A 26,234-nucleotide genomic window follows, 5' to 3' on the forward strand; every position below is an offset into this window, starting at 1 on the left:
GGATTCTGGTAGCCTTTGATTGCAAGAAAAGCAGTGCCAAACGGTGGAATTAATAGCTCCCCCACCCTTGGCCCTCGCCTCTGGCCCCTGGCCTGCTAATGCATTTTGATTTGTGTGTGGACAACGTATCCCTGGAACTTTTCCATCGTAACAAGTTTAGGAAAAAGTACCTTGTGCTATAAAGGAAGTAATAATATCGAGTTTGGAAAACTATACAGCAGTTTGAATAGACTTGAAAGCCCACACCATCACACTCCCTTTACTGCCAAGACAAAGCCTGTCAGACTCCCGTGTCCTGTAGGAACAAGCTGCAGTTTGTCCTTTCCTGAGGGAGAACACAGGCCTTTCCTGAAGTCCCCTGGGGAAGGGGAGGAGGAGCTGGGAGCAAGGCTGCTGCCTGTGCCTCCTTCCACAGCTAACAAAGCATCCCCTGACAATACATAACCTACTAAAAAAGTCCTTCATTTTCCCTGGTGGTGGGAAAGTAAGGATGGGATTTAATTTACAGCCAAGAACATTTGGTGTGGACAGTAGGACAGACAAGGGTGGAGACAACACTGCTATAGAGAGGACTGCCAGGGCAGGTTGTGGGATCTCCATATGCAGATGTCTTCAAGGTCACATAAAGTTTTCTTGGGAATGACACGGAGGGAATGGGTTTAGCTGTATTGTGTGGCTTGGGATGTTTCTACAACTCTCAAAAATTCTTTTAAGACAACCACTTCTGCTGATAGGGAGAACAGTATTTGTAAAACAGGCTATAAGCAGGGTGGAGATATTTAGCGTGGATTTGTGGAAAAGCTTACCAGGATACACTGGACTCCCCACCACAAGAAGCACTTCTGTCAGCAGCGTTCAGTGCTGCACCAGGTTCTCTGTGTGGTGACCTGTGACATTTTTTAAGCAGATGGGAACAATCCTGATTATTTACCACAGTGATAGCCTAGAAACAAGTTTCTAGAGGAGAAAGGCTTTGCTAACCACACTTCTTTCTACTGTCCCCATAACAGTTTGAATAATATTCCTCCATTCAGCTGCAGAGTGTGGTGCTTGGCTCTGCTGTCACCCATCACAACCCAAATTTGAGAACATTTGTGGGCACTTCCCATACAACCCAACTCTTCAGATTACTGCATGGGTTAGGAATGGAGTGCTCTCCACTACAAAGGAACACATATTTTAGAACAGTGCAAAATCCACCGAGAGATGGTCAGTATGGAGGGAGCCTCTCTTGGGACACTTTTGCATCCTTACTTCACCCAACAGTGAAACAGACTCTTGAATTAGGTATGTTCAGGAGCCACACAATGAAATTTTGAACCTAAAAGAGAAAAAGATGAAGGATATGAAGCATAATTGCAGGTGGAGGCTGGGAGAAAGTAAATACCATTCAACTTGAAAAAATAATTTCACACGCTAGCAAACAAAAATGAAATTTATAAGAAGTTTATTGGATTGGTAAAATGTAATAAAAAAGCATTTGTGATACTTCTTCTGCAAAGAAAAAAGGCATCTGGCGATTTTGCATATTTATTTTCCCTTACAAAACATTTGAAAAGCATAACTGATAAAAAGGATAACAACTGAAAGAGCAGAGCAAAGAGGAAAATACATCTCAATATAATTGGATAATGCATAATAAAAATACAGAAAACACATGCTTAAAACAGCTTTCATTCTCTTACTGTAAAAAGTTATTTTACGTGTTGAATAAAAAATATATGCCAGTTGCTCTGAAAATTGCAGTTTAGAAGAGGTAACTAGCTGAGAACAAAATATATATCTATATATATTTATAAATATAGAAAATGTGTATATGCTGCATCTGTCCTCAGAACAAATTGGAATAAATGATTTTCAGTTCATGCACACAAGTTACCAGAGAAAAAAACTTCATTTATTGCCTAGCAGATCGATCCTGTAAGGTGCTGATTGCATTTCCTGAGTGCCCTCAAAGCCCTACGGAAATAGTCAGTGAGGGAGACAAGTGGCCTGATGGGTTCAGTGACAAGGGAGGCTACTCAGCAGCTCACAGGAGGTGCACTCAGCAATTCACAGGAATCAGGAAAATTCCAATGGCAGCAGGATTAGGCTCCCCACAGACTTGGGTAGTGCTTTTGCTCAGCGAGGAGTGAAACTGTGTTACCCCCAAGCTCTGACAGACAGGAGACCAGTCCTAAAAGCTCAAGTAATGTTACTTCATTAGCATCCGAGGGCACAGAGTGTGCAGCAGAAGCGTTCCTCATATAGGAAGTGCTTCCTTGTGCCCTCCCTTGCCCAGATCCCTAGGCTAGTGATTCACATTTTAAAGGAAGATGCTTCCCATCCCACTGAGAGCCTCTGCCTGCTGACACTGGACAAGGAGGAGAGTGGCCAGTCACGCTCCCTCCCAACTGCAAGAAAGGCAACAACGCAGAACCTTCTCTATCTCACGGGCCAAACCAACAACCACCACGAAGCTGAAACACCTCCTCAGACCACGGTGAGTTACTGCACATCCAGTGCAGATCATCCCTGGGGAACCCTCGAGCAGACAGGTCTGCTACTGGCAGGGATAGGCCAAAGCATAGCAGCTAAGTAGGACAAATACATTCCTGGGGGCACTTCCTCCTTGCACTCTGAAAGAGCCAAATCATTCTCCCAGCTTTAGGGGGTTCTCCATGGGGCATGCAGCCAAGAAGAATCCTTCTGGAATGACCTATGTGTGGATCAGACCCCCTAGCATCAGCCCACAGGTAAAGCCAGCGTGAGAGATTGGGCTCTGGAACATGACAAACCTCTGCTGTTTGCTCTGATCTGGAAAGTGACTTAATTAAAACTGCAGAATTAGTACTCAAGAGTCTCTCATTTGACTGACTAGAGGGAAGGAACTGGAGGCTGCTCTCCAGTCTCTCTGACTGTCCAAAACACAAGCTGTGGCACAGGTAAGTATAGAACCATTAAGGAAGTTGATGTCTCACCAAGGCAAATCCTTTCTAGCAAGACCATGGGAAAGTCCCAGCATTACTTGGCCCTGCTCATACCTCTACCAATACTCAGTTCTCACTCTCCAGAGAGACAGCAGAGGAGGTCACAGCGGTGCAGTTCAGAGCACCAAAACACCAAATCTTTCCCTTTACCGCATTTCCAATACACCTTGCATTTCCTGTCTGATCACAGCAGGGAAAGGTTTGCTGAAACATTATTTTGAGGACTGAAAACAAGAGCATATCAGCCTTTTTAATACAGTAGCACCAATCAAACTTTGATTCACCTTCAGATTTTCTCTTCTAGCATTATATAAAAAATGAGTGATGGAGATTTTCTAAGAGACAATATTAAGAGAATAAATTCTTCAGATATTAATGACTCTGCAGTTCTGATCAGGAAGAGATGTTTGAGGAGATATACCCAACTACCTCTGCTACAGAACAGTTGCCCACCAGACAACAGAGTGTGTAAAGCCAGACAAGCTGTACTGATGGGATAAGCCATTGCTTTGCTTATTCCCATGGAGAACAGATGCTCAGCCTTAGCCTCTTGCTTCTCCTTTCCATCACCCTCCCAGTTCCCATCCCTACTCAGCACTAGGACTGTTTCTCTGCTGCCCACAAAGGAGCACAGCAGGTCTCTGAAAAGGCACACAGTGAAGAAAGTGGAATACACTTTTTGTAAAGGCAGCTCAGTCAATTGCCTACTTGTCACCTTGCTGGTTGCTCTGTTGAGATGCTCGTCAGGAGCTCAACTTGTTAGGCACATTAGAAATACTACTTTTTAGGTGGATAAAGCAAAGGACTAGATCAGACTTGGGGCACAAGGCACGAAATGTCCATTTGCCGAACTGAAATGTGTTTCCAGCCCACACAGAGCTGTCAGTGAAGCACTGGCAGATGCAGAAAAGCTCCCCAGTTTGGATTTTCAGTGGGTACCATCTCAACACAGTTGGAACGCAAGCTACAACCTCCGGCTGTGCATTTCAGTGCAAACTGCTCTTATCTCATGCAGCCCTGAATGAAACATTAGCACAAAGGCAGCCTAATTGGAACAGGATCTTCTCCTCCCTCCCTGCAAATCCTCATCATTGCACACAATCCCATAGCTAATGGCAGAGAGAAAACAGCTGATTCTGGCAAAATACTCACACTAGGAAGGCAGGATCAAGCCCTAGGCTGGACGCAGACTCACCACGGGGAGCAGCACTGGCTGTGGAGGAGATGAGGCTGACCTTGCTCCCTTAGCAGGCCTTTCTCACTGCCATGCTGCAGCAGTGTGGAAAGCTGGAGCTGGAGCAAATGTCTGCAGAAGAGATGCTGGGTTCTGGCTGAGCTTATGGAACAGAGGGTGTAATTTTTCTCATTGTACACCAACAAGGCAGGTGATAAAAGGAACAAGAAACTACACTGAATGGCCATCTCCCTTTCATTTTGAAATCTAAGCATTTCCCCCAATGAAGGCATTCCTTCCATGTAGAATTCCTATTTTGAAAACCTCTCTGTATCAGACTGGAAAATATTCTGATTGCATTTGCTGGCTCCAAATTCTAGGTAAGCTCTCCTGGACAGAGCTCCTAACTGTTTTCATTCAGTGCCCAAACCAAAGTGGCTCCATATCCTGTGGGAACCAGGGCAAGAATATAACTCAACAAATGAAAAGTAAAAATAATGATACCATGAAAAAGCACATGGTCCTGGTTATCAAAAATGCTGAATAAGCAAAACTACTATGGAACAAAATCAGCGGGAGACATAGGAACAGCCATTAAAATAAAAACTCAGTACAATTCTGCCCTTTATTTTCTTGCCACATTTGTTATTTTCACCTCTCTCTTGTCACAGATGAAGTGGGGCAGGCCAGTTCTTTTTCCTTTTCAACGTGGCTCTGCTCTCTGGGCTGTCACGCTGCTGGCACAGCCCTGCAGAGACAGGACTTCCCGCACTTCAGGGGAACGCTGAACTGGGGCTGCTTTTTAAACATCAAACTATTCCTGTTCACTGTACACTCTGCTTCCAAAAATAAAACAAGCATCCGAGTCTTTAAACAAGCAGATGGACCCTTTAAAGTCTCGTAACAATGTTTTAGACCTGGGGTAGAAGGGATGGGAATGAGAATACATTTTCCTACTAATTGGAAATAATGAAACTGATGTTTGTGGATATGAAATGCTGGGTAATAACAAATCAGAGCTCTGTTGCTGAGCCCGTTCTGCCAGTCAGCTTTCTGAGAAAGAGACAGCAAGAAAGGGTTTTTCTTTGCATTGATGAACTTAAAATGAAAGCAGGGGCAATACATGGGAAGGAAAAGGGCAGACAGGTACAGGGCATGGAAATTATTTGCCTGAAGCAACCACAGAAGTAGGCAGAAAAATGGCCAAAATAATGTCTCTTTAATTCCTTAGCCCTGGTTCCTAAAACTAGTTTGAGAATGAACTGGGGGAAGGGGAGGAAGGAGCAGCAATTCGAACACAGCAGATGCTCCAGTTAAACCATATCTTCCCAAAGAGGAACCGAGGGTGGGGGCAGGGGAGATGGCTATTATTAATGTCCTTCCGTATATAGCAAAGCAGACATCCTGCATAATGGCAACACAATACATCAATAATAGCCCAAGAATAGCTTCCTACCGGTTTTTTCCCCCTGACAGTTGGAAACATAAAGAGAAAAATCAAGCTGCTGAGATAAATAGCTGAGTCTCCACCCCCACCTCAAATTGCCTTGGCATATTTTAAGAGATAAATGGTTCTATGAGAAATTTAAATAGCTTTCTCTTTTCTTTTTTGGCAGCTGCAGGAACTGGGTCAGGTGTAGAAATTATTAATTTAGAAGCCTGAAAAACCCATGTTTGAAACTAAGTTGTGTTTTTTTGTGCTTTTTTTCCTTTAAAGCATCAACTTTCTTAGAAGCAGAGTTACAAAGAAAAAAAATAATTGAGGGGTATTTTTAAACAGAAGTCAGGTTAAAATAATGAAATAACAGTGCAAGCTGTAGAAAAAGGACAATTTGTGTAACAGTTTAATGGACATTAAAAGTATCCATAGTAGATTGCTAATGGGTTGTTTTGCAGAGTACAGTATTTGCCTAATGGCTTTCATTCCTCTTGATCAAACACAGTACTGCGAGTCTGCCTTGAGAAAAAAGACTGGGGGGTACCATTCTGTAGCTTTACCCAAACTTTAGTGCATGTTTTCAGAGACAAGAGATTGCTGCCAAAGTGACCAGCACCAAACACTCCCACAAGGAGCAGGTCTCAGACATCCCAGGGAGCTCATCTGCTTGAGGCTGTGCTCGCTGCTGGTGAACCTGGTAGTGAACCACGTGTGAATCACTGCCTTCCCCCTCCAACTCCAGTTACTCCTGCTTTCCACATTGATACCAGGATTTGGAACACAGCTTCTCTGCAGGATGCCAAAAGCCATCTTCCTCCTCATGCATATGGGGAAGGATCTCTTTGCAACCATAAAACCTCGAATCTTACAGAGAAAAAGGGTCAAATCCTGTAGGAACAGCTCCGAGCAAAGAAATGCCGATGAACTATCTCACAGGAGAGTACACTAGTTAAGACCTGTAAAAGGTTCAAATTTCCAATCCTATAAAGAACTCTGAGGTCTTGAAAGATACCCAGTTGGCAGGCAGCCCACTTCCTCTGCTGCACAACTGGTAAAATCCTCCTGTTCCTCGTGCTCTGTTCTGTGTCCCAAATCAGGTGGATACCTGAGAGGGAGGAGAACTCCCTCGTTTATACTCCCTGCACCTCGCAGGGCTCAGGGCTTGTGCTCTCCTTCCCTTAGTGACCAATCAAAAATTTAAAAAGGTGACAAAAAGCCAGATGTAAGTAGAACTGCAGTGCCTAGAAAGTCAGAGCACAGATAGGATCAGAAAACAGACTGTAATTACAGGCCCTGCTACTTATTACATAGGCCAGTTGGGCTACATGAGCCTTTGGTGGAAACTTCCTGTGCAATTAATAAAGGAGAAACAGAATACTTTTGCAATCACTTTTCCAGCTTTCACTGTGGGGGTCCAATCCTGCCATCCTGGATTAGCTCTAATCATAGACAATCTTTCTCTGCATAAAATGAAGGCATCTGTTCTGTAAGACTAATAAAAAAAAGAAAAAAAGAAAAAAGGACAAAACTCTCATTGCAAACCTACACCATGCAATCAAGAAGGAAGGGAAACTGATCCTGATCCCCCCCAGATCGTAATGTGACAATGTTTTCAAGGCATCTGGCAAAAAGGAAGAAGAAAGAAGAATGTTATGAAATATTTAAAATCCTACTTCTGTCAAGAATACGTGAGAGAAGAAAGGTGAGTTTGAAAGGGCTGCATTATTTGTAAGGTAAAACCTGAAAGCACCACCTTTTGCATAGAGGCATGAGGTGCCCTTGGCCTGAGCCAGGGCGGTCCTGAGAACAAATACCAGGCACTGATTCAACAGGGACTGGTGTGACAAAGTCCAGGCTGGGTGTGAGAGGGACCAAAGCGCTGTCCTGCAACCCCCTGGGATGTACCAGGGCCATGGAGGGTAACGACACGTGTTGATAATTCAGCAAAAGAGCTGTGCCTCTGCAGCCAGCAACTGATCCTCATCTAAAGCTTGAATCCGATTTTCAAGAGCATGAGAAATGGAGCATCCCCAGGCGAGGATTTCTCCTACAGGCACGTGTTTTTTTTTTTACTGCTGAGATTCTCACCAAAGAGCCTTCCAAGGAAGGGGTGACTGCCCTGTGAGATCTGAGAGGCATCAAATGACACTCTGCTCCTCCACCCAGGATATTGCCCTTTCCAATCTCAAAACCCCACAGAGCACCTCTGCAGAAAGATCTCAGCTGGGCCAGACCACTGGATGGATCCCAACCCCATCATGAGAAGCAGGCACAGAAAAAGGATGGATGTGCCCAGCTGTCATGAGGAGGAAGCTCCCAAGAAGATATTCAGGAGTTCCAATGTTCAGCTGAGTCTTTTTCTTGGTCACATCCACTTGCCTGCTGTACAGCCCCAGCAGAAACCTTAAGAGACTTCAGGACTGGTACTGGGTATACAAATGGGATCAAAATTATCCTGAAATGCTGAAACAAAAGACACTTTGGAACAAAACTGGCACAGCCACAATCCCCACAATGCTTGTGTAAGACAGAAAGAAAGAATCCCTAGAACCTATTTATCAAAAGCCATTTTATGCAGATTTTTCCTTCTGAATATTTAAAACATGGTGAATATTAAACTTCAGAGATTCTTAATATGTTCCAAAGCCCCACGGACCTTTGAAATGCTAGCTCATCAATATGCAACATCTAATCTTGTCAGGAAAAAAAAAAAAAAAAAGAGGGAAAAAGAAAAGCTATTCATCCTCTGCACACAGAGGTTACAGTGAGAATCCCAAGGAAAATAAAAAAAAAACCAACTTCCAGCATCTTATGCAATAGGTTAAATTTACTCTGGTTGGGAAAGTTTCACTTTCTGCAAGAGAGAAAGTGTCTGTACGTGCATAGCTACTGGAAGCTTCTTCTGAAGTGTGAGGCTGAAACTGTGTAGCTGGATTACAGTAAGTAGTTTATTAAAAAAAACAAGGCTTGTGGCTTTGCATCCTGTTCCAGGCCAATGCAGTCTCAGGATCCCCTCTCCAAAGGCCAGCAGACAGTGCGCCACCTAAAAACCCATTCCAGTCCAAAATGCTGTGGTTGAAATGGTTTTGCTTGTTTATAAAGTTTAGTGTTTCGTATCGCTTGCATCTGACCTTCAGGAGAAAGAAAAGCTCAGTTAAATTGTGCAAATATGTACCAAATGGGAGCAAGGGAAGGCAGCCAAAAATGCTGCATGAGCTTTTGCAGGGCTGCAGCCTTTTAGGAGCACCAGTTAGATGAACTGCATGAGAGGCCAAATTGATTTAGGCTCCAGGCAGGAGCTTAAAACACCATGACATCCAAATTCACAAAGAAAATGTTCTCTTACTGCAACCCCAAATTTCCTGCACATGAAAACACTGTTTTCTTTCATCTTTAGGAGATACTCATTCTGTAATCCGACATTTAAAAATGAACAAACAAACAGGAGTCAGCTGACAAAGGATTCTTGCTGGTGAATGGAAGTAGGTCACTCTGAGTATTTAGCCTTTACAGTCTGGCTTAATATTAGTGTTGTACACAGAGCAGTAACAAAACTGCACTGGAGACAGGGAAAGACTCTAATTTTGTCTTTCCTGTGAAAATTAGCATTAACGTTTCTGCATTAATGTGCAATGTCTCCCCAGCACTCAATATCTGGTTAATTAAAAGAAAAACCTCAACCACAAAGCAAACCACACACTAAATTAAACAACAACAAAAAACCCTTACTGGTCAGCCTGCATTTAAAGACATCTCAGTATGAGTAATTGGGGAGGGAGGAATTTTCCTGAAGGAACATAAAAGAAAATGAAAGCTCTATATACAAGACCAAATAAAATCTTCTGTCTCTCACAAATGCAAATTCTGGCTGCCCTTTTACACAAACATATTAAAGGAATATAACTGGAGGAAAAAAATAAAAGAGGAAAAGCTAATAAAATAATTTTTGAGGAAAAAATATTTAAAAAACAAACTATCCTTCAAACATATTTCTTCATGGTAAATCCCTGCAATCATGTGGTTCTAAATTACATGGTTAAATATGACTGAAAAAGTAAGGCACAATTTCATAATCATTTTAAAAGCAATAATTATAACAATTTTCTTTGATATCCATATGGCAGGCCACTGATACTAAGGACGCACAAAACTACTTGATTAAAGATCTGAACAAGTTTTTCCAACTACTAGCTAAGACTCACAATACCTCGGTGAAGTAAGAAAGAAACTATCTTTACTGCAAAGAGTGCACATTGAGGGCATGGAAAAAGTGGGTAAGAGGGAGGTTTGTGGACTAGGGGAAGCATGGGCAGGAAAGCAGAGACATCCCAAGTGTGATGTTCCTGGGGAGGGACTCTAACCCCTGGAAATGTAAAGGTAATGCCACCACTGGGGCTTCTGTTTCCTTCCTCATTTTCTAAAATATCTAGGTAGGATGAGAATACTGGACAAATAGAAATTTTTTTTTAAAAAAAAGTTTGAACTGGATGCTCTTGCTACCCGTGATAAACCCTGTGCTTCCACGTGTTAATGAAGCCAAAGAGACCAGGGACATGTAGTCAGGAATAAAGCCCAGAGGAGCAACAGTCAATACTGCAGCCTGTATTTCTACTCAGTTACAGCCCCACAAACACCTGACATGTGAGTGTGTATGCCAGACTGCCCTGCAAGGGTAGAACTTAGTTTTTTCAGGCCACAGCAGAAAATTTCCAGGCTGAAGTGAGAGCTGTTCCTCAACGTCCACCAGGAAACCCACTGAGGTTAGGTTTTTTCCCTTAGATTTTTAGATGCTGGATGAATGTTATAATTTCACAGGTGTAAATTCTGTTCTCTCATAGGCTCCAAATGCCAGTTGGGCAAGCAATTGTTGCAAATTTAAAGTTGAAATGCTGAGGAAGACAGGTAACATTTCTAGAAATGTTTAAGGAAAAATGCCATTCCCAAGCCCAGAAAGGAGATGAAATTCAATCAGTATCTCTTGATTTTCATGGCAGTTGCCATAATGTGCTTATATTCTTCAGTAATTTCAGGGGGAAAAGCCAAACAGAATAAGACACCAAGATAAAAACAAAGAAGAAAATTGCAATTGCCACAGAAAAAGACACTGGCAGTCCCTATAGCCAGCCACTCCATGGCCTTAAGACGGATAGGAAAAATTAATCCAACAGAAGTAACACTGGTATTTTAAGAGTCACCTTACTTGGATTGTTCTAACAAAGGAAACAGTGACTTCAAAATTAGCAAAACTAGTTAAAAATAGGGAAAAAATCTTATGGAAAGTTTCAAAGCTTTTTTTATTTCTCCAGGTCTACTACTGAACCATTTCCCAAGAACATTTGCTTGGTTTTAAGTAGAATTTTTATCCAAAGAAGTTTTCAGAATTGTAACGGGAACTTTAATTTACCAGCAGAAGAAACCCAAGAACTACAAAATACTCTGAAAGACAACATGGGTCTCTGAGAAATAAAAATATTTGTTAACAATTCTGAAATTGATTTAGATAAAAATTCAGTATAATTTTAATCATAACAGCAAAAACAACCCCCCAAAAATATTGTGGTTAACATTGCAGAAAGAGAGAATTTCTCATAAAAAAAAGGGCCCTTCTGGTATCATCTAATTTAGTGTAAAAATTACCGCCAGCTCTAACTGGAAATAGTGTTCTCACAGCTCTCTTGGTCTGTATTTTGCTAACCTCTAGGTTGTGGTGCAGTCTCTGCCCTCCTTCCACGACAAACCCTCAGTTACCATTGCTGGTGTTTTCCATGGTGGAATTTCACCACCGTGGGATGGCTCAGCACGCCCTCTCCAACACCTCCAGCCTGCAGCACTGAACCTGTGCGAGGTGTGCTCCACCCAGGCTGCTGAACAAACAGCAAATCAACACTGACCCAACTGCAGGAGCCAGACACCAACAGACACCAGTCAGCAACTCAAACCCCTTCTGAGCACTCAGCGCAAGCACCAGGTGTCTAACGCTTATCCTTGACACAGGATTTCTCTCAAGAACCCGCCCTTGGGTCCTGTTATCCCTTGCCTTCAAGACTTTCTCAAAATCAAAAGGAACCAGCATTTATCAAACCTAAGCCAGGCTTGAGCTAACCCCAGCCAGGCAGCAGCTGTAACAGGTCCGAAGAGATTTCAGACAGATTTGTCACTATTCTCTTTAACAACCATCATTTCCTTAAAGACACTTCTCATTCTTCTCAGGCACATTTTGCTGATAGGCAGAAAGTCAACTTAAGGCCTGTGTTTTGTGAAAGCCTGGCTCCTGCTATCAGGATGAACACTATTATGTAGAGTGACAAACACTTCAGTACTCCCACACCTCTATGATTAAGTCATTACACAAGTGTTTGCAGCCGTGATAAAAATCTAAGAATTAAAATATTAACACTGCTCCGAAAACCAAAATTAAAGGTGTGTTATCTGATAGGCTAAACAATTGGTGTGGCTTTCTGTTTTTAAAACCAATGTTCAATGAATAAAATAAGTAACAATAAAACCATCACATTCACAAAATACTAGTGTTAGCCTTGGGGATATGCTTAAGGATTGGGCTGTAACCAAGGCAACCCAATCTCCTGGAGAAACTTTAAGTAGACAGTTTTAAAGCCATTGCTCAAAGATACAGTAAATCTGCCTGTAGGGCTACTTGTGACATATGGAAGGTGCCACAGCCACCCAACACAGTGGGGTTATAACATAACAACTCAGCCTCCTGTCATCCAAACGTTACATTTGATCAGCTGTGGTCTTCTCCTGCAGCTGGCATAAGGGTGACACAGGAGCCATTTCCTGTGTTCTGGGTAATTTGATAGAAATTTGACTGTGCCCACGTTCTACCCAGATCAAACCTGTATGATTAAGGGATGAAGAACCAGTCTGGTATTAATGGCTTATGTCACACCATGCAATGGCTTTAAGTCTGTGCTTAAACAAACCCCAGGGACTTAAATATTTTGCTAAATTAGAACCTGATCCTGGGCCCTGTCTGGCTACACAAACCATGGGATCAGGCCCTACTTGCCAACAAATGCTAGGCAAAGACAAAGCAGCATAAGCAAAACTGCAGACTCGAACAGAAATGTTTGTGTGATCTTCCAATTCTTTCTGGAAGGAACAGTTTGGACATTACCACAGCCACAGATGATGTGAATTTTTGTCATGGCTAAGAAGGTCCAACTTTAAAAATGCAAGGTCTCTTTGGCAAAAAGACTCCTTCTTTGGAACAGATAAACATGATATATTATAAATATGTGATAAATATTGTGATGAAGCCATATCCCAGTGGTTCTTAATTGCAGTGCAATTGAGATAAATCCCACCAGCATTTCCTAATTAAATCCTGAAGCATCAGCAGGGAGATTTCCATATACATGTGGGTGATGAGAGCCTCTGTGATGTATATACAGTATCTTTCAAATATATTTATAGTGATTTTGGAGACAAAACCACACAGAATAAAGAAGAGGGTTTTGAACACTCTTTCCAATGGGCAGAAGGCTTTGGTGTCTAGGGGTGAAAAAAACCCCATCACAGTACCTTTGCACAGATGTGTCAGGTCTAGAAACCAGCCACAGCACCTCAAACATCAACACTGTTCAATCTTTGTCAATCATATTTCATCCATGAAGTATTTAATGCTTGAAAAGTTTGGCTCTCACCTCCCTGCATGCCAGCCCAACTCACCACAGCACTCTCATAACAGAGAGGATTCAGAGCTGGATCTCCTGGCTGGCTGCATGCATTGAAATGGGCTGGAATCCCAGGCCCACATACCAGCAAACCTCTGAAAAGAGAAAATAGAGCTCCAGAAATCGGTAGTTTGGGCTAATCTGTGACTAGTTTAATCCCCATAATGTCTCTGGGAAACTGCAAAGAACCATCCCGTGCAGAGGGCAGAAGACAAGGAGCCATAGGACTTGCTCCACTCCAGCCTAGGCAGGGCTGTAAAAAGCCCAAAGGCTCTGAACTTGTGTCCCCCTTGTCTAGGCCACATTCTGCTGGAAGGCACAGCAGCTTGTTCCCCTCAATTACCCCAGTGTTATTCAGGAGAGTCTCATCAGGCACTTGATTTAACACTCACAAGAGTAAGGAAGCCCAGAGCTGTATTTTCTGCCTGATGAATGGCTCATTCTGCACCCAAATGCATCACATTATCACCTGTGCTTGTATCCCAGCGCTGATCTCCGCTGTTTCTGTAGGGTTAGTTCAAACTAGATTTGCTCAGTATTTGCAAGGTTTTTTGGACTGGTGGTGGTGCAGACTGTGTGTCAAGAAGCGAGCTCAGAAGGATCTTACATGCCACAGTTCAGGGAGCAGGAGCCCAGGTGGAACCTGGTGGGAGCCAGGGTGCCAAAAAATCTGTTTATGTCTGAGGCAGTAACATTTTTGCAGGCCAGGGCAGAAATCCAGGATACAAAGTCAAACTGCTTCAGCACAGCCCCTATGGGGGTGAAGGAACTCTTCTGCTCAGTGATGCCACCCTTCTACAAAGAAGGGTTCCTTTCAAGCTGTGAATTTTGAGAAACTTCCCTGACACTGATGAAGTTTGCCAACATATAAACCATGTAAGGAATGGAGGTTTTAGACTGGTATTTCTGCATTTGAATTTACCACACACAGCTGAAGCTACTGAATATCACAGTGCCCTTCCATTAAGTTTAGTGCTACAGTGAAAGGAAATGCACCATTTGCAGGAGCTGCAGTATCACATCACAATTTTTCCTTTGTTTCCTATCAGTTCAGCTCATCTAACTTTTCTTTTCAGCATTAGTGGATATAATTATTCTCTATAACAAAAGCCTGATACAAAGAGGGAAGCACCACATTCTTATTGATTTTCAGTGGGATGCGTGAAAAAAAAATCTTGTAACTTACTCTTGAAAAGTGCCAGTTTGTCACTTATATGGTCAATCAGCCTGCAACTGTTTCAGTTCTGCTTCTTAATTTAAGTGCAAAGAAAGGTATTTTCCTTGATTACATCTGCAAATAAGATATTAATGTCAATTCAGTGATATGAAAATTACTCCCTCACTATGTAATTTGCACCTTAGTTATTATGGGTTTCATGAACAGGACTATTATAGCTGTTCAGAATGCCATGGATTTCTAACTTTCTGATTTGTTTTTAATTAACCAAAAAAAACCCTAAAAAAACCCCCAAATCCATGATCATGTGAGAAAAAGGATCATCTGTGCCCAGGTTTTATTTACCTTGGCCTATATATTAATTCTGGACTGAAGATGAAAATGCTGTTGCTGGCCCAGCACTCTACTGCCACGAATTTCACCAGAGGCAAGTTATAAGTGGCTGGGATGAAAATGGAAAAGGAAAAAAATTGCCTGCTTTCTGGAATGGCATAGTGAAGGGCTTAATACCTTCTTTAGCTTTCTTAGGATGAAAACTGAACATGTATTTAGCAGGCTCTTTTTTGCTGTTGTTGAAACAAGATCTGATTTTTTTAAATTGAAAAATACAGATCACATGTGTTAACATCAGAGAAATGTGTATCACCCCAAAGCCTGATACAATCCCTGTTATTCTTAAAGGAAAATCCTCCCATTGCACTATCAGGAGATGGAACAAGACTTAATTCCCTGAATGTCTACCCAGAGACCAACCCTGCCAGTGATCCCACTAGAATGGGCTGTATGAGAGAGTGGCGTAAGATTTTTTTGAGCATCGCTTTGCACTGCAGTTCTATGTAGTCATTCTTTTCTTTTTTTAACCACTGGGATTTCAGAAATGTGTTTCCAGCCCCATATTCCTTAAAGATCTTCTCAATGGACGTGACTGGCTTATGCCTCTGGTAAATCAAAAGCATGCAGTGTGTGTGTAGAGTGTAGTGTGTGTGTAGAGTGTAGTGTGTGTGTAGTGTACAGTGTGCAAGCTCACATCTTTCTGTGATTGCTCATACATTGTGAATTGGAAGCATCACTACTGAATGAATTTATGCAATAGCTAAGTAGACTTTCATGAGTAAAAGAAAAACCCTATTGAACTGGAAGGGAGTGGAGACAAGTAAGGGCCTAAGAAATAACAAATCTGTGTCCCAAGAATACAAGATCACACCTACACTCAGGTGCAGTACAGTTGCAATTGCACTGTTTGTGTTAATGCTGGGTCTGCTCTCACACCTTCTAGGACAGTGGAGCTACTTCTGCTGGTGACACAGATCCTATTAAAGGCACCAGCAGACACTCAAGTCCCATAACTTCAATGAGAGCTAGTCAGGTTCTCAGAATAACTTGGGAGAAATAACTACCTCAGCCATCTTTCACCCTCTACCTTCCTGCGCTGCTTAGAAACAGGAATCAAACACAGAAGCATAGTAAGGACCATGTTCAGACCTCCTTCTACAGGCAGATAATTTAGGTGCTGTGACCCTTAACTCCATCAGCTGCAGACAGAGCAGCTGCTCTGACTCACTCACTGCCCTCCTCAACAGTTGTGTCTAAATTAGGTGCCTGTCATGGGCAGTCTGAACATGGCCTCTTGAACTGCCCTCTTGTTCCATGGCCTTCCAGTTTTACCTTTTTTTCCTTTTTTTTTTTTTTCTTTACTTTTTTTTTTTCAATAACAGAAATTCAGACCCTAGGCTGGAAAGAAATCATGCAAAGCTTGTGCAATATCCCCCAATGGGCATCCTGGGGAAGGTCACAGTTGATTCTCAGAGATCAGTGCTGGCCTTGGCAGTCAGAGCCTGGATCCGAGCAGAGTTGCAGGTCTTGCAAAGGATGTGCCCGTCCAGAGGGTAACAGCCCTGATTGTCCCCTTCGGACAGGAGGCCACCACAGTCCTAGGAAACAAGTGAACAGCAAGAGCAAAGTAAATAAGAAAGAGCAAGATTAAGCAAAGAATCTATTAGTCAAAGAAACTGTCTCCTCACTCTCCACCTTGTAACAGGATCCAGCCTGAGTCAGCGCAAAGCACGAAGCTGAGGTATGTGATGTCTTTTACGATTAAGCCATTTTCTGATAAGAGACAATGCTGCAGAGAAGATGGGTTCCCAAGCTCTCTGCTGAATTTAATCCAATTGAAAATAAAAGGAGATTTTTCCCTTCACATTTCTGAGGAAGCAAAGGTCTTTAGCATTGGAGAAACATGAAACTGAAGCACATATTTATTAATTCAAAAAAAGGATTTAAAAAGAAGCATCACTGGGAAAAAGTTAAGTACCAATATCTGACTATAGGTAATCTCCTTTGGAAGAGTTAATGCCATGAAGTTACAGCCTCCATTCCAGGGGTGGCAGCTAAGCAAAGTCCCTGCCTGTTTCCCCTTACCAGGACTGCCACCTTTGTTTGTACTACAGTTGGCCAAAAGGTTGTGGCAAGAAGGAGGATGTCAGACAGGAACATGGAAACCCCACTGCAAGGTCCCCAGACCTGCTCCAGAGACCCCAGTCCATAAGCTTTAAGGCTGAGTATAGCTGCTGGGAAAGCTGGGCATTACCCCTCACTGTGTGATCTAGCAATCGCTTGGCTGAGAGATCCATGTGTGTGAAAGCCTGGGTATCTCAGCAGCCAGCAAGGGGACATGCTGTATGATGAATTAGGCTCCACAAAATTTAGAGTAAGAATGCCCCAGGATCTTAAAAAATAATGGGCCTAAGTAATGGGCCGATATATACTCTGAAAGCCAAGGTCAGATTGAGAGTTGAACCAGATGCCCCCAAGTTTCAGCCTAGACCTTTATACCTTAGTCCATCCTTCTTTCTGATTAAGGTTATTAAAACTTGCAGCTGCAATAAGAAATATATTTGGTCTCATTTTCTTACCCTGCCATCTGGCTGATGTATTATCCAACAAGTAACACTAGCACCGAAGAACTCTTGAAGGTTCCCTAACACAGCTGTTCCCACATGCTAATTGCTTTAAGGTGATTTTTATTCTCTGTCTTCAGATTCTTACCATCAAAATTACATGAAGTGTGTAATGAAACTGAACAGGAAAAGTAACATAAAAAGCATTGCACAAAACAAGAATGATCATGTTTATGTGTCCATTAAAATTCTTCAACCTAGAGCCATACGCTGAGTTTCCTGTACAATCTTGCTCAAATCCTAACATGCATTAGCTTTCATTTTAAGAACATAAAGATGAGCTACGTTTGTGTCCAGGCTATAATTTATGAAGTTCTCAAGTATTAAGCTCTAATTGCCTGAGTCACATTCTTTTGCTCTTCTAATGAACCTGTCATAAACAAGGGACCTGATTTTCCTCTCATTTGCACCGATATAAATGAGGAAAAATTCCCTGCTTGCTGAAGTCAGTGAAGTAATTTGATTGTGGAGCCAGTGTTAGAACAGGGTATGCCTGTTGTGTGAGGTGGTGAGGAAGTTAAGCCACCCCCTGCCTTCTGTCCCTGCCGTGACTGGAGTACCAACCTCGCAGCGGTAGCACTGCACGTGGAAGTCACGATCCAGGGCCACAATGCGCACGGTCTCCTCTTGTCCCGGGGCTGGCATGATGGGCTCCTTGCACACAGAACACCTTGGGGCAAATTTCCTGAGGGAGCAAGAGACAGGCACAGTCATCCTCAAACTCGGAGCAAAGGGTTTTGTTAACTGGCCCAGCCAGCCAGAGATGTGTGCACTTGTACCAACACACACACACACACACACACACACACACACACACACACACACACACACACGTGTGCACACACAACACAGGTTGGAGCTCTGCACAGCTCCCTCCTTGGGGAACAAAAAGGCAGGAGCACTTCAGTCTTACAAGGCTATTTCAGGCATGTAGGGTACTAAAGAACATTTGTTGGGAGATGACTTGTAGAACTTCTGACAGGCAGCAAAGCATTTTGCCTGCCCTAATTAACAACTAAAGTGCCTGTTGAATGACTCTTGATTGTGACACCTATGCACTGCCACAACCCTCAGCCTCTAAGATAATCCATGCTAATCCCAAGGTTAGAAAAATGACCAGGATCTGCTTAAAGAACATCTCTTGAAAACAAAAATCAAACTATTAAAATTTGGGGATTGGAATAAATAATTTAAAAGTCTGGGAAGAAATGGCAAAAAGAATAGCCTTGCACTAACACTAATTTGTTGAGGTTTATGCTGTCCACTTTAAACTTCCAACTTTTAATAAATACCTACTTTATTCCTTTAACACTGCCTAGCCTCTGTTCTAGGTAGCCTTTCAAGGCATCACCATCTTACCCACTTGTGCACAAAGAAGCACATTTCTTGCTGTGCTCACTCTCAGACAGGAAGCATCAGGGCAATTCTGACTTGCTGCATTTTCTAGCTAAAACCAACTGAGTTATCCAACAGGGTGTTGTCCAGGCCTAAAAGGGAACAGGTTTGGGTGCAGAGACCCCAATGTTCTCTCTTCCAGTCAGCCTGACTTCCAGTTGTATAGTGACAATAACTCACTGCATGAAGAGACTGACTTGAATCAGGGTCAGCTCAGGGATCAAGAGAAGCACAGCCCTTTCTTTTCCCCTTCTATTGCTCACCATATGCCCTTCTGGATAATTCACCCATGTTCTGCATTCCCTCTGGTTCTGCTCCCCTCAGGTCCCATGAGAAGTGGCCATCTCTGCTCCCAGGCTTGGGAACATTTAGCCTGTTGTGAATCATTATCTGCTGTTCAGAACTTATTGGTACCGCTTTCCTGGCTGCAAATTCTGCCCGCAAAAAAGGAAACCTACACCCACAGAATCTGCTGCCATGTAGTGAGAACCAGGGTCAGGGGCTGTAGAGTGACAGAGGACAAAGCTTATGGCAAACATCAGAACACAAGGAGATCAAAGGCCCTTCTCTTTGAAACGCCTAGTAAGGATTGACTCTGCCACCCAGCCTGTCACATGAACCACCTCAGAATTAACAATCTTAGAAAAGAAAAAAAATCTATTTGTACTAGGAATAAAGAAAAATATTAATTTCACTGGCAGCAGATGAAAGATGCCTATGTAGCTGTGATCTAATGAAAGAATGAATTAAACAGTGGCTATAACAAGTGCTCTGAAAAATAACTTAAATGGATCATGATATGACCAGAGCTGTGAAGGCAATTAATTATGTGCTGCTTCATGCAGGCCCTTCCTTGTGCCATTTAGCTCAAATGTGGTACTTAAAAAATACTTCAACATTTCTTTGTCCTGGCTACTGTGAGTAATTCATTATGAGGCAAATATTATCTCCCAAGATCCTGAGATCATTCCTGCAGATTTCAGAGGATGTGGATCTGTGGGGCCTGAGCTCAGGGTAGCTGAGTGACATGTGAGCATCAGCTACAGTTTTGTTATCAAGAGGATGTAGATGTAGAACACTCAGCCTCCAGATCAGGAGGATATGTCATCCCTAATCAATTAAAACTGGGCTGGCCAAAGTACTTCAAAATGTGTGGTTGTCCAAAGACATTCTGAGTGCCACATTGGGTCTTGTGCTGTTTCCATCATCTTCCCCTCAGTCCTTCACTCAACAATTTTTACATCCTTCCTTGCATTGACAGCCTCCCACTTTCCACTCTCAGAGCCCTGAGGTCCGTATGCAGTCACTGCCAAAAGGCTTCAGTGTGGGGCAGCAGCTCTCTTTCTCCTGAAAGCATGTGAGCCCTTGGCCTGTGGGGCTTTGGGAAGGGGCACTCTCCAAATGGTTGAAGGGGTGTGAGAGAAATCCTTCAGGTGCCTGAGTAGTGCATAAAATGCCTGTGCTCAGGAGCACATTTTACCTTATATACAACTGGTGGCACAGAAAGGCAAAGCAACACAGCAGCTGCCAATTAACCCAGCCTAGCTGAGCTACAGGGAACATCCTTCTGTTGGATTCTAACATGCCAGTTAATTGTGGCTGCTTCTCTTTCTGTCAAGTCAGCCAGCTTCTTTGAGCTTTCAGACCCACACACTGATGTCAGGAGGCTCTAATTAAGTCTACCCCCTTAGAAATTAAGAGGTAAATGGTTGAGATGTAAACTCACATTTGTCAGTATTGATTTCATCTTTTAATTGAAGGGTGTAATGTATCTGTCTTTTCCATACAGGGCAAACATTTGTGCTCTGATTATATCTACCTGTCTTCCCTAGATTAGTTGTGATGATGGGGGTGGTAGCATGTCAGTGACAGAAATTACTTGCAGCTATACCTTTCAACTTACTTTAAATAGCAGTTTCACTATAAATTATTACCAGGGCTGTATTTTTAGTAGCTCAAAGAAGCTAATTAGCAACTAGAAACAAAAGGAGCTGTGAGCAGCCTGTGGCCACTGAGATCCCTCTAGGAGGTAAGCAAACACCTGCAGAGTGCAGGAGGACAGGACCTCTCTTAATTGCTCAGTGGAAGAAGCAGGGAGGTGGTGATGTGAAAGTGCAGGTAGAGGCAATGAAGAGAAACGTGCACATGCACAGTGAGAAGCAAGGGGAAGGCAGAGCACTTAAAACAGAGGCACACAGAGGTTATCCCTCAATTCAGCTCTAAGCAAAACAGAGGTCAAGCAGAATCACCCCCTAACCAATTAACCTCGTACGGCACGGCGTGCCTGCTTGGAGCAAAGCTCTCCCTGCTACTTAAGAGCCTTGGGAGGAAGTGGCAGAGGGTTCAGGACTTCCTGAAAGCTCAGTCTGAAAAAGGAGAATCTTCAGGGGCAAAAACCAAAGACAACAAGCCAAGCACTGACAGCAGCTCAGGCCTTACTTATGGAAGTCCTCGATGCAGTGGATGTTGCCGCCGGCATCCACAGTGAAGGGGATCCCGTCCAGGCTGCGCTGGCACATCACACAGGTGAAGCAGTGGGGGTGGTACGCCTTCCCCGTGGCTCGCAGGATCCTCTCCATGATGGGCTTTGCACAGACACTGCACTGCTCCAGTGTATTCTGCAGAGAAAACGTACACAACAGATGTGAGCACCATCTCAGCAGGATGCTTACACAGGTCAGCTGGGTTGGAGGCTGCTGCTGGTCTGCTTGGAAGCTTTAGGTCCCTTCTTTTCATTTCTTCTAGATAAAGTGTAGTACAGTCAACAATTATCAAGAGAGTATGATAACAGCACAGGGCCTGGGTCAAGCCTTTCGAACAGTGTGAGAACACAAACCAGAGCCTTCTCTCAGCAGCTCTGACAAGTGATCAGAGATGGCTCATCAGGTGGATTATCTGAGACACAGCAGTTTCTGTAGCCAGGAGCATGTGAAGGAGAGAGTTGTGCAGCCAACACTCCTGGGCTTCTGCCTCTGGACTGCCCAGTCTGAGCGAGCTTTTGCTGCAGAGTTCATTGGAGACAAGCTCCACAGAGGGCAGTGCTAAATTGAAGTGCAAACTCCTAGGGCTACACAGAGACCCTCTAATTACTCTGCCAATGCAGATCCCATAAAAATATCTTTATCTGCCTTGTATGAAGATCTTGATCTTCCTCCCTCACCACAGAGAATACTGTTAAGTCTGGGGAGAGAACAGAGCAGTGGCTCCAAGGAAAGCATCCACAAGGACAGGAGTTCAGGATGACTTAAATGCTTCATTTATCTCTGGCCCACGATGTTTGAGATAATGACTGTGAAATGCCAGTTCTAAGGCCATGATCCTTGCTGCACAGGTTCTACATACTAGCCTGCTCCTAAAGTGCTGGAGCCAAAATATTCCCACTTTTCAAGTGGGGTCCATTGAATGATTCATCTCATTTCAACTCTCACTCACCCTTGCAGTTAATTATAGAAACACCAAGATAATTTTGTTTCAGATGGTTCTCTGTGAGCCACACCAGCCCTTCTGACACCAACTGGGGAACTAACCATTTCAAAGCAAGCACTTTAAAAGACACATGCCATGAATGGAGGATGCAAACCACATAGATACAAACAATAAATTTGTGGCAATGATTTGGGTAATTTCACTGGCCTTTAGAAAAGCAAGCTTCACCTACTATTCTTGCTTGATGCACCTGAAATTATCAAATAATGTTATCAACCAGCAGATGCATCTTGGGTGAGGTAGAAAAATCTATCATTACACTATTGATTATTATTTAGATAGACAGAAATAGGGAGATGGGGAAAAAAAGAGAAAAAATTTCTAACAGGACAGAAGTATAGAAAGCTGCTGAAAGGTAGATCTTGTTGACAAACAAAGGAAGGCTAAAGTTCTGCTTCCTCATGCTACAAAATTCCCAGGGAAAGTAGTGCTTTGACTGACTGCGTTGTTATTGCTTCTTTGAGCCAGTATTCTCAGAGGCAAGATCCAGTCCTTATATGTGCACCCAAAATGTATTGTAAGGAGATGAATCACCCAGGAGCTCAGAAGGATCTACACTCACACATTTGCTCTCAGGCATTATCTCTGGGCTGCACGTCACTGGTAAGGTACAAACATAGAAATACGTGAATTCCTGTCAGAGGATCAGAAGGACTGTTTTTGGAAAGGTTGTCATGAAAAGTCCTGAATTTCAACCCGTATGAGAACTGCCTCCCGCATTTGTAAGGAGAGCACAGCCAGACTAGCATCGAATTCAGGCTGGATTTTGCTTTATACCTTGTAATAATGGGCAGGAAAGAATGACTGCTGGCCTTTCTGTCTGCTTGCTGTCACCATCATCATCATTATAACGGTGGCTGGTATGCCAGAAAAAGCAAGGTCAATAATTTTCTCCATGGAGAAATGACCTGGCAGATTTACCATTTTGCTTTGCATAAGCAGATCACATCATCTCAGTCCGCATCCACGCGGCTCTCTGCGTTTTTCTGCCAAGGAGGGAAGGCGGGATACCTGCGGATGCTGATGGAAGATTGTGCCATTCCTAAGGCATTTGCCATGAAACTTTCTGAACACACACCAGGATGGAGCATTTGCCTCACCAAGTCACCGCTTGCCTCATTTCCAACAGTTGCCAACAACAGAGGCCAAAGTCTGAGAACAGGGTAAGCAAAACACAGAAATTCCTTGGGATTTGCTTCCAGTCTCCACTGATTACTGGTTTAGGGACTTCCTGAGTCAGAGCTTGGCTTCCCCATACTTTGCCTCAAGTGGATGCTTCTCCCATAAACTTTCCTGATTGATTTTTGAATTCTGATAAACACTGATTGCCCACAACATGACCGGGAATTCCGTGGCTTACTTCCACTCTGGGGACTGATTTGTTCAGCAGTTTCCCAGGTCTGCTACTGCAGCCCACCCAGGACAGTGACCAGAGCAGGCCCCTGCAGCATCAATCCACGCTGCAGAGGGGTCTAGCACCAACCAGCACAGCCTGGAACTGCTCTCACCACAGACCCAATGTCACTCCTGCTCACACATTTCAGATACACAGAGTTTAAGCCCACAAGGGATCAGTACAACCATTCTGTCTGACATCCCATGCTAACACTGATTTTGATGGAAACTTTGCAGTGACCAGGACTGCAGGCAATCACCCTGCTGGATCACACCTTCTGAAAACACACATCTTCTGCTCCCAAATCTCAGCTCAGTCACAGTTTGACATTCTCACAGCTAAATTAACCAGCTCCTGATTAAACGTTCTATCCAACGTGAAAACCAGACCTGAGAAATTTATTCTTTTCATCCTTCCAAGTCTGTACCAGTAAGGAAAAACAAAGTCATTAGTTTCAGACTCCAGCTCACTCCCTGTCTGGGAGCGTATTTGCTTAAGCCTCTCTCCTTGCTAGAACCCTGGCTGGCTCAGACCCTTCTCTTCAAGGTGTTACCAGATGATGCCAAAGGGAAAGCTTCCTTGATTCACACCCATTTGACATCAGGTTGCTGTAAGGCAGGATTTGGCCTGTGAAGCTATCAGGGTTTTCTTTGATTCTCTAATCAGGTTATCCCACATGCCTAAGTGCTGCCCCAGCAGCTAACAACCTGCACATTATGGGAACAGCATCCCTGTAGGATTATAAGTTTGGCTTCTTGATTTTGCTTTCTTTCACAGTTAATCTAACTCTCCTAGCACCTCCTGGAGCTTTCAGACCTTCAAAAAGCCAAACAAGATGAAGAAAAATGCCTAACAGGTCTATTTTCCTTCTTTTCTCTCCAGCTGTTGTTGCAAGCCTGCTCTGTAATCAACAGGTAGAGCTGAATGCATCTGATGAGCTACACTGAGAGCTAAGGCAAGGCAGAAAGAAGAAAGATGAGAAACAGCTAGGAAACATCAGACCTAGGGGTTGCGGTCACATTCATGTCATAAGAATATAGACCACAAATCTAGTGTGGGCTGAGGGTACAGTTTACCATTCTTTTCCCATATTTTTAGCCAAGAGGCAGGGAGTGCCCTCATGTCTCCAAATCCAACTGATTTTTTGGGGGTTGGAAAGGCATAGGGAAAGAGGGAAAGAGCTATCCATTTCTAAATGGAAGGTTGGCACAATGTTTAAAGCTGAGTCTGGGTCCATGTCTCTTGAGGGCAGAATATCCATGGCAAAGAAAAAGAATCTCACATGGGGAGAATAATGCACCCTAAATACCAAAAAGAAAAATAACCCCAAGCAAAGATACACTAAAACACAAAGAAAGAACTATAATGATCAGGACATCATGAATCATCTTGCAGACTAAAATTAAGAGACTTAAACATGTATAGCACAATCAGTAGCAAAGCGGGAACAAGCTGCCTGGGAGCAAGCATCTAGCAAGTGGTGGTTGGAGCTGACCTCCCTGGAGCAATACTTGTCCCTTCAGAAACCACAGAAAGCCAAAGGGAGTTGCTCTGCAGATGTTAGGTTTAAACATGGGACACAAAGTAAAACCTCCAACTGCTGGGAAAGACTTCTGGATTGCAAGAGTCATGGAAGACTGGAGCTGGGGAGTGTTTGTGTCCTCTCCTGAAAACTTCACATTCCAGATGACAAGGTGGCAGAGGCTTTGGGGAGCAGAGGTGCAGTGACAGCCCATGGGCTGCAGCTCATCCCGCTACCCTCAGGCTGCAGATTACAACCCCTCCTGACCAAACTCGGGACACAGCAGTAACTCCCAGCATTATGCCAGCACAAGGACTCTCCCACAATGACCCAGCAACGAGTGCAGAAGAAAAGCCACACAGATTAGTCATTGCTTCTTCTGCACTGGCAATTCATCCCAAGCTCTAATGAACATAAATAATGTCTCCTGCACTCTGAACAGCAGACCGAGGAGAGCTCACGCACAGGGACATGAGTATGGTATTGCTTATTTTGCTGGGAGAGGGGAGGGAAGTTGCTGGAATAAATTACATTGGCAACTCATGCACAGGGACACAAACTCACTTTCTGTAAGCACTGCAGAAGAAACACATTTTTCGAAGTGACTGAGCAGAGGAGATGGTTTTAAGCTGCACGAATGAAATGTGACTGCTGTGCTAAAAACAGGCACATGGTCAAATACTATAGTTGAACTGTAACTTAGTAAAGTGTGGTAAGTGACATGCTTTAAATCTTGTGACTCCGTCCTTCATTTCCTCAGACAGCAAGGAGAGCAGAGCAGCAGACATTTTCCCCTTTGTGGGATATTTTTTAAGGCTTGAAAATGTTTCCATACTTAAGTGAAGACAGAACACTTTAATCTCAAGAAGCCTAGTGAATTTTTAAACCTCAAATTAGATCAGGTCAATTGAAAAACTGTACTTCAAAATAATTGCAAATGGTTTCATTTAGGTTTTGGGTCTGAAAATATATAGTTGTCTTATAAATTAAATATAAAGCAGACAGTGGTGGAGGGGTTAAGTG

General features: G+C 43.3%; 1 protein-coding gene across 5 annotated transcripts in view; it reads right to left on the reverse strand.

Annotated features, from left to right (window-relative positions):
- Positions 1-1,430: 1,430 nt before the first annotated feature.
- Positions 1,431-26,234, reverse strand: part of LPP (LIM domain containing preferred translocation partner in lipoma) — a 331,696-nt gene continuing 306,892 nt past the window's right edge. For all 5 annotated transcript variants that reach the window (XM_063408794.1, XM_063408791.1, XM_063408795.1 and 2 more), the window contains 3 exons: positions 21,247-21,425; positions 17,977-18,097; positions 1,431-16,386 (listed from right to left, as the gene is read on the reverse strand). In XM_063408794.1, coding sequence (XP_063264864.1) covers positions 16,258-16,386; positions 17,977-18,097; positions 21,247-21,425 — 429 coding nt within the window. In that variant the 3' untranslated portion in view covers positions 1,431-16,257. The remainder of the gene's footprint in view (positions 16,387-17,976; positions 18,098-21,246; positions 21,426-26,234) is intronic.

The sequence above is a fragment of the Prinia subflava genome, chromosome 11 (genome assembly GCF_021018805.1).
Source record: "Prinia subflava isolate CZ2003 ecotype Zambia chromosome 11, Cam_Psub_1.2, whole genome shotgun sequence".
Taxonomy (NCBI): Eukaryota; Metazoa; Chordata; class Aves; order Passeriformes; family Cisticolidae; genus Prinia; species Prinia subflava.